This window comes from Hemicordylus capensis, chromosome 4, assembly GCF_027244095.1.
Source record: "Hemicordylus capensis ecotype Gifberg chromosome 4, rHemCap1.1.pri, whole genome shotgun sequence".
Classification (NCBI taxonomy): domain Eukaryota; kingdom Metazoa; phylum Chordata; class Lepidosauria; order Squamata; family Cordylidae; genus Hemicordylus; species Hemicordylus capensis.
In genome coordinates, this window is record NC_069660.1 from 318301004 (window position 1) to 318314893 (window position 13890).

General features: G+C 48.8%; 2 protein-coding genes across 11 annotated transcripts in view; both read left to right on the plus strand.

Annotated features, from left to right (window-relative positions):
- The window catches only part of EEF1D (eukaryotic translation elongation factor 1 delta), a 34176-nt gene extending 27602 nt beyond the window's left edge, over positions 1–6574 (plus strand). For all 7 annotated transcript variants that reach the window (XM_053245658.1, XM_053245659.1, XM_053245660.1 and 4 more), the window contains 3 exons: positions 1218–1484; positions 4681–4875; positions 6482–6574. In XM_053245658.1, the coding sequence (XP_053101633.1) occupies positions 1218–1484; positions 4681–4875; positions 6482–6520 (501 nt within the window). In that variant the 3' untranslated portion in view covers positions 6521–6574. The remainder of the gene's footprint in view (positions 1–1217; positions 1485–4680; positions 4876–6481) is intronic.
- Positions 6575–11194: 4620 nt separating this feature from the next.
- Positions 11195–13890, plus strand: part of NAPRT (nicotinate phosphoribosyltransferase) — a 35925-nt gene continuing 33229 nt past the window's right edge. For all 4 annotated transcript variants that reach the window (XM_053245669.1, XM_053245670.1, XM_053245671.1 and 1 more), the window contains exon 1: positions 11195–11587. In XM_053245669.1, the coding sequence (XP_053101644.1) occupies positions 11344–11587 (244 nt within the window). In that variant the 5' untranslated portion in view covers positions 11195–11343. The remainder of the gene's footprint in view (positions 11588–13890) is intronic.

Below are 13890 nucleotides of genomic sequence, written 5' to 3' on the forward strand. Positions count from 1 at the left end.
CTCACTGTGTTATCTCAAGCAGGCCAAATGTGCAGGGTGTGTTTACTGAAGTCCTGCCGAAATGTGCGTGGTCTCAATCGCACACTAATGTGGTCGAAATGAATTTCTTATCATCCGTGGAGCCAGGCCTCATGATTCTTTCTTGAGAACTGATTTCATCAGTATAAATGGGAACATGCTGAAAGCCATGCAGGCAGATGTCATACCTGAATCCAGCTGTTTCAGACCTTCTCCTTTCAGGGAACATTTCCCACATTGATTTATCAGCCCCAGAACCCTTCTACATTGCTAAGGATTTGGGTGTGTTCTTGCCGAGTTCTTGCTTGGGATCTTACTGTGTTTCATGTGAGCCAAGAGTTTACTTACGATGTTTGAACACCCCTGAGTTAACTCATTAAGGAGAGAAGTGGGAGGATCTTGATGCTCCTTGTTGGATAAGTTCTCCTCTCCCTGCTGCCCATCACTCTGATGGCCTCTGAAATAGTTCCGAGTGAATATTTGAGAGGAAATGGGCTTAGCATAGTACACACTACAGTTCCTTTCTCTCAGCTGAACATGTGTATTTCCTTATCCTTAATAGTTTCATAAGACTTGCTTAAAACCTGGTACTGCCTGAGGTGGAAAATCAAAATGGCAGCTCTGCCCCACTAATTACCATGGGGCACAATCCATCCTGGGAAGCTCTCCTGCACGAGCTATACAAGAACACTTGTATGTTGCTATGCAGCCCCCGTTCACGTCAGTGGGGCTTTCACAGGAGGACCTCCCATGGTGAAATCCACTTCATAGGTCAGATGTCAGCCAGCGTGGTGTGGTGGTTAGAGTGCTGGACTAGGACCGGGGAGAGCTGAGTTCAAATCCCCATTCAGCCATGAAACTAGCTGGGTGACTCTGGGCCAGTCACTTCTCTCTCAGCCTATCCTACTTCACAGGGTTGTTGTGAGGAGAAACTCAAGTATGTAGTACACCTCTCTGGGCTCCTTGGAGGAAGAGCGGGATATAAATGTGAAATAATAATAATAATAATAATAATAATGATGATGATGATGATGATGATGTGTGTCTACTGCTCACTGACATCCAAAACCATGGGGCTCTAGCAGCCCCTTCTTCTGGCCTCGTGGCTTCTCTGTTCCTTCAGCAGTCCTGAAGCTGCTTCTGCTTTTCATTCATCATGGGGACTTAAATGTTTTGCGCTTTTTTTTGCCTCCTTGAAGCATGTCACCCCCATGAAGAAGATGGAGCCTCTGGCTGCCTCCTCAAGGAAAGTTGAGCTGCCGGCTGCTTCACCTGCAAAGAAAGAAACCCCTGCTGCTGAGGAGGAGGAGGAGGATGACGACATCGACCTCTTTGGCAGCGACGATGAGGAGGAAGACCAGGAGGCTGCCCGAATTCGGGAAGAGCGACTACAGCAGTATGCAGCAAAGAAGTCCAAAAAGCCTGGCCTGATTGCCAAGTCCTCCATCCTCTTGGACGTAAAGCCTGTAAGTCCGCTCACCCACCCCATCTTACCTATCTGGGGGAACGGACTAGGACAAATGATACTGCAGAGGTTTCTTTCACTTGTAGACTTCTATTATCCCACCTTGCCTCTCAGTGGTGTATATGCAGCTGCTCCCTGCACACTTTTATTCTAACTGTCCTGTGGGGTAGGTTAGGCGGAGAGATGGTGACTGGCCCAAAGTCAGTCTTAAGGAAGTACATCTTTTGAGGAGAAATGGATGTTAAGAGGGATTTTTGTTTTATTCTCCCCACCCACCCCATTGGCTGAAGTTTTGTGTGCCTCTTTTTCATCTAGGGCAGTTGTTTTCTGCTGATTGGCAGCTATTTACATAGGGCTGTGTGGCTTCCATGTTCGTGAAACTTGAAACAATTCAGTATTCTGAGGATGTGATCCACTGTTGTTATTGCTGTAAACAGCTGTGTAGCTTTCAAGGCTGTGACCATAGGCTTGAAGTATTGGGCAGAGCTTGTTGACACGCCAGAAGGAAGTGCTGGGTAGGGATGTGCAAATCAATTCAGGTACAAATTGATTTGTTCCCAAATCTAGCTGATTTGGGCTATTTGGAGACAGAACAAATCGCCCCTATGTTCCATTTGCTAGATTTGAGTCCAAATTGAATCATGCCAGATTTTATTCGAGAGTCAGATTCCTCCTATTAACTTCCCCAGATTCTCAGCTTTCTTTATAAAAAAAAAAAAAGCTAAGCTCTAGCCCTTGTAGAAGTGGAGTTATGGAGCAAAATGTGTGGTCACTATTTTTCAAGTGTTTGGATTCTTTGGTGTATAATTTTTCCTCAATAAATCCCTATGAGGATTCATATATACCTTCATTCTTCTATTCATTTTGACTGTCTTTGGACAGTGCCATCAACTGCCATGTGCCAATTACACCCCCCCTCCCATCCGCAAGGCAGTGGGGTACTACTCAGTTTATGTTCTAGGAATTAAACTGAGTACCCAGTGGCTTGTGGGTTGGGGGGTAGTTGACACAAGGTATGACACTAATTCCCCACCCCCACCCGTAAAGCAGTGGAGTCAAAATGAACAGAAGAAATGAAGGTATGTAATGAAGACACTTCAATATTCCTAAAAAATAAACTGAGTATCCCAGTGTGCGGAGGTGGGGTATAGTTGGCACATGGCAGTTGACAGCTGGCACTATCCAATGACAGTCAAAACAGTGACCACACATTTTGCTCCATAACTCCATTTCTACAAGGGCTAGAACTTAGCTTTTTTTTAAAAAAAAAATTATAACTGGGGATCCATGTTAGGGTTAGGATAGGGCGACTTTGAATCCCCATTATTTCCTATGGCGGAAATATACAAAATCAGTAAAAACTAAAATAAAATGATTAAAAATCAACAAAGTGCCCCATTGCCTTGAAGTTTGGGTAGTAGGTGGCACCCATGGGGACCTACCCACCACCCAAATATGGTGCCTCTAGGACCTTTATAAGTGGTTTGAATAGATCCAGATCAAATCCAAATCGAATCTGGGGTGATTTAGGGAGACAGATTTGGACACAAAACAAATTGGGTAATTCGATTCAGGCACAAATTTATTCATACACGTCCCTAGTGCTGGGGTGGCAAGCAGGATTTTCAGCAGTGGAGCATTGGTGCCTGGCATGGCTTCCTGCCGGGTTCCCAAACTCAAGTTCCCGGATGATGTTGGGCTACAATTCCCATCACCCCCAGTCACCCCACATCATTGCATCCTGCCTTTATTTTTCCTTAGCCCTGCTGTGCCTTGTGCTGATGTGTCCGTCTATACACATAACGGTATTATTCATATGCCACTTCTCTACAGAAAACGTTCTCATTGCTCCCTGTCCCCAAAGGGCTTACAGTCTAGAAACATAAGAGAAGGTGGTGGCAGCAGCAGCAATTGGAGGGATGCTGTGCTTGGTTGAATAGGGAGAGTTGCTCTCCCCCTGCTAAACTAAGAGCCAGTGCAGTTTCTTCTTCATAGCAGACACTTGATGGGGACCTGTTCAAGAAGCCTAGGTTGCATTAACAGAGGCAGAGTGCCCAAATCACACGAAGTGATTGTTCCACTCTATTCTGCTTGGGTCAGACCTCACATGGAATACTGGCCTACATGCTGTTCAGCGCAGCACTAGTGTTGCCTATCAGTCTGACACTGCTGCATATGTGTCGGGTGTCCCTGGCAGTGTTGCACAAATGGGCAGTTGTACAGATACTTAGAACTGTGTGCCTGCAGCTGCACAGTACTATTTCCATTGGAAAAAATGGAAGCGGCAAGCACACGGTTCTAAGCAGTTGTGCAACTGCCCACTTGTGCCACTCTGCCGGGCTGTATGCCATGTGTGCAGCAGCACCCACATTATGCATCATATGTGCCAATGTGACCAATTCGGGGTCCCACTTTATAAGGAAGACATTAATAAACTGGAACAGGTTCAGAGGAAGGCAACAGAGATGGTGAGGCATCTGGAAACGAAGTCCTGTGGGGAATCGTTGAAGGAGCTGAGTATGCTTAGCCTGCAGAAGAGAAGCCTGAGGCAGGCTGATTGCCATCTTCAAATATCTGAAGGGTTGGCGCAGAGGAGGAGGAGGAGCAGACTTATTCCCTGTTGTTCCTGAAGGCAGGATTAGAACCAGTGCATTGAAATTACAAGGAAGCCGATTCAGGCTAGCCATTAGGAAGAATTTCTTAACTGTGAGAGCTGTTTAAAAGAGTGGCACAGTCTGCCTCCTGCAATCCAGCCTTCTCTGGGTATGTTCAGACAGAGGCTGGATGGTCACCTTTCAGGGAAACACTAACAGTTTCCTTCCTTGAGCAGGGGGTCAGACTGGGACCACCAAGGTCCCTTCCAGCTGTAAAATTACATGGTTCTATAAAAGCTTTGGTGGGGGATTGTTTCTCACATAAAGGAGCTGTATAGATGGCCGGAGGGGGGACGGACACTTCATGAATGATTTAGAAAGAAAGTAGATTGGTTAGGTAATGTGAGTTAGAGAGAGGGGCCTATTTGGTTTCTCCATTATTATGGTTTTTATTTTGTTGTTACTCTCCCGGAAGTTCTTTATTCCCAAGAGCAAACTTGTTCTACTAAGTCACTTTGGCTAGCTCTTGCCTGGTCTCTGCATTTTACTTACTGTCAATGTTGCTGATCCATTTTTCTCCTTAAAATTCTTGCCCCTCTTCAGTGGGATGATGAAACGGACATGGCCAAGATGGAGGAGTGTGTGCGATCCGTTCAAATGGATGGTCTGGTTTGGGGAGCCTCCAAACTGGTCCCTGTAGGTTATGGCATCAAGAAACTCCAAATTCAGTGTGTGGTGGAGGATGACAAGGTTGGGACGGATATACTAGAGGAGGAGATCACCAAGTTTGAAGACTACGTAAGTGGAGAGAGATGTTTCTGTTGATAAAGATAAAGTTGTGCTATCGAGTCGGTGTCGACTCCTGGCGACCACAGAGCCATGGAGTTTCTGTTGGTAGTCTTGGCATAATTCTGTTTTGCAAGGTAGGTTGCACAAGCCTATTGGGGCTAAGCCAAAATGAGGGGAAGGAGTGAACTAACAGGGGTCTTCAAACTTGGGTCCCCAGATGTTGTTGGACTTCAACTCCCAGCCATGGATGGCCAATGTCCCATTGGCCATTGAAGTCCAACAACATTTGGGGACCCAATTTTGAGAACCCCATGCAAGAAACACTTTCTCCTTCCTTCCCATTGCTCATTTTCTGAGGGGCGGGGGTCCTTTCTTGGTGTGTTTGTGAAGGAGGGTACAAGAAGCCCAACCCCCAACACATTCAGGTACTTCCCTTTCCCAGGTGACAACCTTCAGCAGTGTCCTCTGGGACATTGCTGTTGTTGGGAAGGGCTATTCCAAATCAGGGTTGAAATCAGCAGTAAAGAAGTGCACACAAGGTAGTTCTCAAACTTGGGTCCCCAGATGTGGTTGGAGTTGAGCTCCCATCGTTCCTGACGGCTATTGTGGCTGGGGATGATGGGAGTTGTAGTCCATCGTCATCCGAGGACCCAAGTTTGAGAGCCCTTGTTTTAAGGGATCTTTGGGGAACATTTTGGGTTTCCCAGAAGTTCATTTTTTGTGCTGCAAAGGCTGCGGAAGAATATTTGGTTCTGCATGAGACAGTTGGCTTCCAAAAGATGTATTCACACTTTTGACTATATATTGGGTTTTGGCCCTCGTGTTTCATTCCTTCTGCACTGGCCATCTTTGCTGCTTCTTACTTAGTCTTGAATGGCTTAAGAACGCCACATCCATCTCTGTGCTTTCTAAGAGAGACCCATCTTCTGCTGTGCTCTTAGGGGTTGCATGCTACAGAGGCCTTCCTAGATTTCTGGACCTTAAACCACTGCTAGTACTAAACACTTGATTCAGGGATAGTAATCTATTATGAATTCTGCATCTGTGCAAAACCTGGCACAGAAATCAGTATCTCCATTCATGAGCATTCTTTTTCTCTTTCTTTTTAAATTCAGACTGTCTTGGCAAGGACCAGGGCAGGTGGGTAGGGTAAGGGTGGCTGGAGAACCGGTGGAGGCAGGATATGCCCTGCAGGGAGGGACAGCAGGCTGTGTCGGTCACCCAGGCTGTGTCTGCATCATCCTGGAAGTTCAGTCCAGCTTTGCACATCCCTCTAGACCAGGGATTCCCAACACTGGATCCCCAGATGTTGGACTACAACTCCCATCATTCCCAACCATGACAGCCTGCAGTCATTTGGCTGAGGATGATGCAGTCCAACATTATCTGGGGACCCAAGGTTGAGAAACCCCTGCTCTAAACTTTTTGAGGGTTAGAATCTTTCATTTCATAACAATGCATGGATAAGATTGCAAAGTCTCTGCTCCGCTGAATTCTTCTGGGATACCCAGAGCCTCTGCTTAGTAAGCCTTGGGCGCTCTTACAGAGGGCTGCTACCTGCTGATGCAAAAGCTCTTCTCATGTTGGCTTCCTCCCCCCCCCTTATCTTTTTCAGGTGCAGAGTGTTGACATAGCTGCTTTCAACAAGATCTAACAGCAAACCTTTACACTTTCTAAAGCTAATAAAAGGTCAGGAGTTGGACAGCAATGCCATATGAGGGCCTCTTTCCTTAACCCAGTGCGCTGCCTTCGCTGTGAAAAGAGTTGGTGCTTCTCAGAGTGGCTGGCCTCGTTTGGCTCTGCCCAGGCTTGAGCTGGCCACTCCAGCAAGGTGCCTCTTTGTTCTGCTCTTGGCGGGTCTTGAGTGTTCACTGACTGGCAGGGATTGAACTGGTCTTGTGCCACTTCTGCCAGCCCAATACATTTCAAAGAAGGTTGTGCTGAAGATGTTCCTTCTTGGATTGTCTGAGGCTGAATCGCTCCCCTCTTCCCCACCACTGAGCACATGCGGTATTAATTTTGGGGTGGCTTTGCCTTTCCCTTTAACACACACTAACTTGCTTTAGGCACCTGAGTCCGTCTTTCTAAGCTCTTCTTCACCACCATGTAGTGCCCTGTGGTCTGTCTGGTTCTTTCTCTGCAACATGCTTATCATTTGGGCTTGGAGAACTCTAAACTTCTTAACTAGCAAATTCCTTGTGCCCGATTCATACCATTTGGTCTAATGACCAGAAGGCTTGGCATGATCATCCTCTGTCTCTTTTCTCCACATCAGCATCTGCCAGGAAAACCCTCGCTGAGCTCCGTGTCGTCTGTAGCAAGCAGAGAGCCAGCAAGAGCACCAGTGGCAGAGGGAGGCCCCTGTTTGGCCACCACCGCAGCCCCCTCGCCCCCTCCCGTGTCTGGTGTCAGATGTGGGGGGCAGGGCGTAGTTTGGCTCCCGAACAGGGCTATGAGACCCCGTTTAGGAGTTAAATCAGACAGCACTGCCTTTGAAGCGTGGCCGGAGAGACTCTCCCTGCCTTAGGCAGGGAGAGCCACTCCTGGCCACGGCCCCATTCAGGAGCTAAACCACACACCCCACGTCTGACGATAGACGTGGGAGGCACAGCCCCTGAGGGGTGGCAGCCCGGGTTCTTTGAACCCGTTTGCCCAGTGGTGGCTCCGCCCCTGAAGAGCACTCTTTCTTCTGAATAGAGAGCTTCAGATTACTCGAGCAACTGAGTCAAGCCATATGCTGTAAGAGAAGGCCGAGACCTCGAGAATCACCTGTAAATCCCAACTTGTGAAAGGGGATTCCTTACCACTTCTAAATCAGTGGACTTGTTTGCGCCCAAGGTCCATCTGGACACAGAAATGGCAATCCCTAACGTCAAATAGAACAGAACTCAACCTTTTAGTGGCTGGAAGCTCCAGGGAAATTCAACTTATTATGAGACTCTTTGCAGAAACAAATATTAGGACTCGAATCATTGTGAGTGAAGAGTGGGGAGGAGGTGGAAGATTTGTGGAGTCTCTCTAGCAGTTAACAATGCACAAAATACTTCTTGAGGGGGAAATCAGGGAAGGTTTTCCCTTCATTCGACATAAATGAAGCTGGTGTGCTTTCCCACCCATTGGCAAAACCTGAACTTGGGCTAAATTCAGTCATAGTCCTCATGCAAGAATTTATGCCTGTTCTAGGAAACCATCGGAGGTGGCGTATTGATGGAACCTAAGGAAGTAAGTTTGCTGTGGCAATAATAGGGCATGTGCACTGTTCTGTTGGAGGTTATTTTGGTTAAAGCTAGTAGCATTGACCAGATTTTTTTTTTTTTTTTTAATATTCAGTGGAATTATGGCTTCCCATGCTGATATTTTTAGAGGGGTTGGGTAGGTTCCTGTGAAGTCTGCAGTATTTAGGAAAATACCTTTAGAGTGGCAGTACACGAAAACCCCGTTATCCACAGAAGTAACGCTGTGCAGGTGGCAGGATAGCAAAACTATAGCAATGGGAATTGGGGGTTTAAGTTCCTGGGGCAGAAAAAAGTTTTCAGTTTTCTTCTGAAACTGCTTACGATCTACATACGATCTACTTCTCAAACTGCTATTACATGTTTAATACAATGGGCTCCAGATGAAGAGGCCAGGTGTGCTCATAGGGTGGCTCAAAGAAGAGAGGGTTGGTTTTCTTAAGTCTGGGAGTTGCCCTAATAATACAGCCACCAAGTAAGCTGTGATAGTGAGACCGAACAGAAGAGAGCATGGAATTCCATCTGTTCCTCTAAACCTGAGAGAGTAACAATTAAGGTATGGACATTCCTTTGATACAAATGGGCATGGTTTATCCCTATAATTAAACAAATACACCTTCACAGAAGAGAGGCAGAGGTGGTCCTACTAGTTCAGCCATCAACTCTTCAGCTCTCTGTTATACTGGGTCTATGTATACTTGCTGAAGGTTTCATCCTTGGTTATTTTACCACATCTAAACATATAAAACATTCTTAAACACTGTCACACTCATGACAAAAGAGGGCTGGGCAAAGAAGAGCCCTCTGTTTGATATCCATTTGATACAAATGTACCTTCACAGAAGAGAGGCAGAGGTGTTCAGCCATCAACTCTGCAGCTTTCTGTTCTACTGGATTGGAGCAACTCCCTCTTTTGTACCTGCTTGGTGTGCTAGAGTCAGTGATGGGGTGTACACTGATGTATTTCTGTAGTTGGGACTCTGAGGTGCAAAGCTGGCCTAAGCAAACTGATACCTTGTGTTCCCAAAGGGGAGTAGGTTTCTCTCTCACCCCCAATGGTGCTCTCAATTTCCCCCTTTTTGTTTTTAGCTTATACCAATGTCATATGGAGGATGGTCAGCTGCTGTAGCTAGGAGAGACACTTGTAGTCAGAATGGCTCTCTTCTTGAGAATGGGTTTGCTCTCCCCGGTCCAAGTGTGCTATTCCCCACCCCTCTGTTTTGCCCCTTTTTCAGGAGGATGTACATTTTGCTAGTATTTGATACCACCTCCTGAGTTCTGAGAGGGAAAGAGGCTTGCTAGAGAATTCAGTTTTGATTCAGATACTTTAAGACATTGTTTACTCTAGTCTAAAATATGTTCACAGTGAACAATTCCTTTTTATGGTTACAGTACCACACAGTCATTACTTGTTACCTGCCTTTTCCCCTTCTGGGAAGGAACTATTACCTGCATCTAACAGAATCTGTGCTAACGTAAGAACACTAGAAAAACCCTGCTGGATCAGGCCCAAAGGCCTATATCGTCCAGTGTCCTATTCCACATAGTGGCCCACCAGATGCCTCTGAGAAGCCCACAGGCAAGAGCTGAGGGCATGCCCTCTCTCCTGGTGTGCCCCTGCAACTGGTATTGAGAGGCATTGTACTTCTGAGGCTGGAGGTGGCCCACAGCCATCAGACTAGTAGCCATTGATAGACCTGTTCTCCATGAATTAATCTTTAATTGTAATTCATGGGATGACCCTGGTTCAAGTCTGAGATGGAGAAAACCTACACATGTATCATTTTATACACCTCTATCATGTCTCCCTATAGTTGCTTCTTTTCCAAACTAAAAAGCTCCAGATGTTGTAGCCTTGCCTCATAAGGAAGGTTGCCGCCTTCTGCACCTTCTCCAGGGCTAGAATGTCCTTAAGATATGGTGACCAGAGCGGTATGCAGTGCTCCAAATATAGCCGCCACATAGATTTGTATAAAGGCATAATACTAATATTTTCAATCCCCTTCCTAATGATCCTTAGCATGGAATTGGCCTTTTTCACTCCTGCGGTATACTGACACTTTCAGCGAGCTGTCCCCCATGACCAACTCTCCTAATCAGTCACTGCCAGCTGTGATCCCATCAGTGTATATGTGAAACTGGGGTTTGTTGATCCCAATAGGCATCACTTTACACTTGCTTACATTGAACCACATCTGCTGCTTTATCACCCACTCACCTAGTTTGGAGATGCTGGATTTTACTGCCCTAAAGTTTCCACTTTGCTGCTCACCGCATCTTCTACATCCTTTATGAACAAGTTGAAGAGCACTGATCCCAACCCCGGGCCGTGTTCACCTCTCTCCCCAGCGGCCTCTTGAAGCTGAGAGAGCGAATGAAGAAAACAGGGAGGGGTGGAGCTGGGGGGCCTGGGTTGTCTAAACCCACCCGCTCAATTGTCGTTGCACTCCTGGTCCCGGTACAGGTCCCTTGGGAAGTCGGGGACCACACAGGATCGTGATGGGTTCAGACAACCCTAGTTTGCACGCTTCCGTTGGCTGTCAGACGGGGGTCTCGGCAGAACTGAGAATCCTGGGAACGCGGGTTTCCAAAAGCGTGTGCGTGTCTCCTCCAGTGTGGCCGTTACTGGGTCGACTGGTACCACTCGCGCAAAAGCATGGCGGAGGCGCAGGCAGCATGTGCGGCTCCGAGAGGGAAAGCCCCCACCCCTGCCCCGCGGCTAGAGTGCGTGTGGGGCCTTTGTCCGACTCGGGGCCTTGCGCTCCCTTCGGGGGTTGCCGGAGGAGAAGGACACTCTGCGTGGGGAGCCGCGGCGCGCGTCTGCCGGCCCGGGAGCGCCTTCGCCTTCCCTGCGCGCTTCGTCGTGGGAAGCGGCCCGGAGGAGGAGGAGGAGGCGGCTGCTGCTGGGCGGCCCGCCGCCGCGCCTCTTAGGCTCGCCCCCAGCCCCGCGGGCGGAGCGAGAGCCGCGCAGCAGCCACGCGCGCTTGGAGAGGGGCCGCCTTGCGGCTCGCTCCGGCGGGGCTCTGAGGAGCGCGGCCCCGACGACGCGCCTCCCTCCCTGGGGGCAGCCCCAGCAGCAGCAGCAGCAGCAGCAGGGCGGCGCCTGGCAGAGGCTGCCCCCAGGTGGGGCGGCCGCTCCTGGAGTCTGCCTGGCCCCCCGACGTGCGCCGCGGCCAGCGCCCGCTAGAGGCGTCTTCCTGCCCGCGCGCGCTGCTGTGCGCCCTGTGGACACAGCCAAGCCAACATGGGGGAGCCGGAGGAGGGGGGCGGCGGCGGCGGCGGGGGGCTGCGGCGGGGCTCGCTGGCGCTGCTCACCGACCTGTACCAGTTCACCATGGCTTACGGCTACTGGCGCGGCGGGCGGCACCGCGAGCCGGCCCACTTCGAGCTCTTCTTCCGCCGCTGCCCCTTCCAGGGCGCCTTCGCCCACTGCGCCGGCCTCGGCGAGTGCCTGGCCTTCCTGCGCGCCTTCCGCTTCTCCCCGGCAGGTAAGCAGAGGCGGGCCGCCGAGCCGCAAGCCAGACGGCCGGCCTCTTTTCCCGCCCTCACTCTCTGCCCCCAACCTGCCTTCCTCCTCGGTTAGGGAGGCGCGGGGTTCGGGAGCCACTCTGCACATGCACAGAGGCCCTCCAGCCCTGCGCCTGGCGAGTCGAGCCGAATTGATGTGACGCGGAGGGCAAAGAAAGCTGCTCGTCATCGCTTCTTTCAGAGTAACCAGGTTTGCCCTCTTGGTTTGTAAAAGGCGTTCTGTTGCTGTTCTGAGCCTCGTGCTAACTTAAGAACAACTTGATGATATACATTATAGCCAGGGAAGAACAGCAGTGTGTAAGCCGTGGCTATCTAGATGGGAGCAAATAAGAAAGAATACTGGGCGTTTAGATGTCTAAAGCACTCCCTTCTTTTGCTGCCCTTGCTATGACAGTCCTGGAAGGTAGCTCAGTCTGTTACTCCTATATTGCAGCAGGTGGGAGAGAGGCAGTGAGGCAAAGGCCAGATCCAAATTGGGGACTTGCAGATTTGTAGCTTGGGCTCATAGCGCCTACCCTGCACCATGGTCCCACTTTGGCTCCCTCCAAATGGCCAGACGGAGACCCTGAGTTTTCAGCATGCCAGTTTCCAGTCAGTGTTGCTCTTTAGAGTGTTCTCTCAGTAGACTGCAATGCTATTCACTCCCATTCAGTCTCCTCCAATGGTTGGGTGGAGGGAGAAAAATTTAAACTTCATTCCAAAGGTTGGAAATATTGCCAGTCTGTATGGAAATTCTCCCTTCCCAATTCCTGCTTTGTGAGGACCAGTTGCGGTTGCTCAATGTACCTGCCCTGCCCAGAGGTACATTTTCCTCCTGTTTACATCTTCTAGAGCGGAGTATTGGCACCGCTCCTGAGCTGGATCCATGAGGTCCATACCTGTTCAGAGCTCTTTCCTGCAAAATCAGTTATTTGCAACCATCCCGACTGTTCGATTCAAAAGGGGCGGTTGAAATGCTTTAAGAAACGACTTATTTGTGTGCAGTCCTCCTATGTAAGTGCTCCTGGAGTAGGAGTCTGCAGGCTTCTGTGTTACACTGTATTGTTCTGTCAGGCCAGCATAAGTCCTTGGCCCCACTGTATGTGGGGAGCGACTGTAGTTGAGTGGCAGAGCATGTGCTTTGCATGCAGGAAGTCCGAGGTCCAAGTCAGGCTGGGAAATACCTCTGCCTGAAACCCTGGAGAGCTGTTGCTGATCAGGGCAGATTGTGCTGAGTGAAACTATCCTGCTTTGGACACATGATGCGAAGATCCAGCTCCCTTGAGAAGTCCATAATGCTGGGGAAAGTTGAAGGAAAGAGGAGAAGAAGATGGCCAGCAACCAGGTGGATAGACTCGATGACAACAGCAATGAATGCACCACTGAGAGACCTGAAAGGCCAAGTTGAAGATGGATCATCCTGGAGAGAATCTATGTGGTCACTAAGAGCTGACACAGACTTGACAGCACTTAATCAATCAATCAGTCAATCAAGTGAACTAAAGGTCTAACTCAGTAGAAGGCTGCTTCCTTTACTATGTCCACGCTTATGATCAGTTTCTGCTCTCTGTACTAGCCAGTTTGCTCCCTTTTCTTTTTGGACTTAAGAGCTCAGTGCAGCTCAAAAGATTCCATCTGTATTCTCTCGCCTCATACAATAGTTGCTCTAGTCAAAGAGATCACTGCACCTGGTTTCTTAGGGATCATTCAGTGGGACCATCGTGAAAGTCCATGCGGGGTTTTATGAACTAAAGTGTGGGTGAGAGCAGTATCTTTCAACTATAAGCGTAACTCAACATCAGCAAATGGGTACTAACCCATTTGTTGATGTTCAGTTACGTTTATTTGTTTTAAGCCAAAGGACATAGCAAAACAACATCACAAGATGTCTTGCCAATTTCAAGAGCTGTTCAGATTTCAGTAAAGACAAGAAAGGAACAAGACAAGAACAGAACACTCACTTCCAGAGTTGTCTGATTAAAATAAGGTATATTCTTAAGTTAGCCAGCCAGTAGACCACAGAACCATGTGGTTTTCTTTTGGTAGAATACAGCAGGGATTTACCATTGTCTCCTCCCACGCAGTATGAGAGGGTGCCTTTCAGCATCTTCCTGCATCGCTGCTGCCCGATAGAGGTGTTTCCCATAGTCTGGGGTACATACCAGCGGGGATTTGAACTGGCAACCTCTGGCTTGCTAGTCAGGTCATTTGCTCCTGCGCCATTAGGTGGCTGGTATGGCACCTAGATCCAAGGAAGAGAGCTTGTCACAGGCTCTGTTTCTGA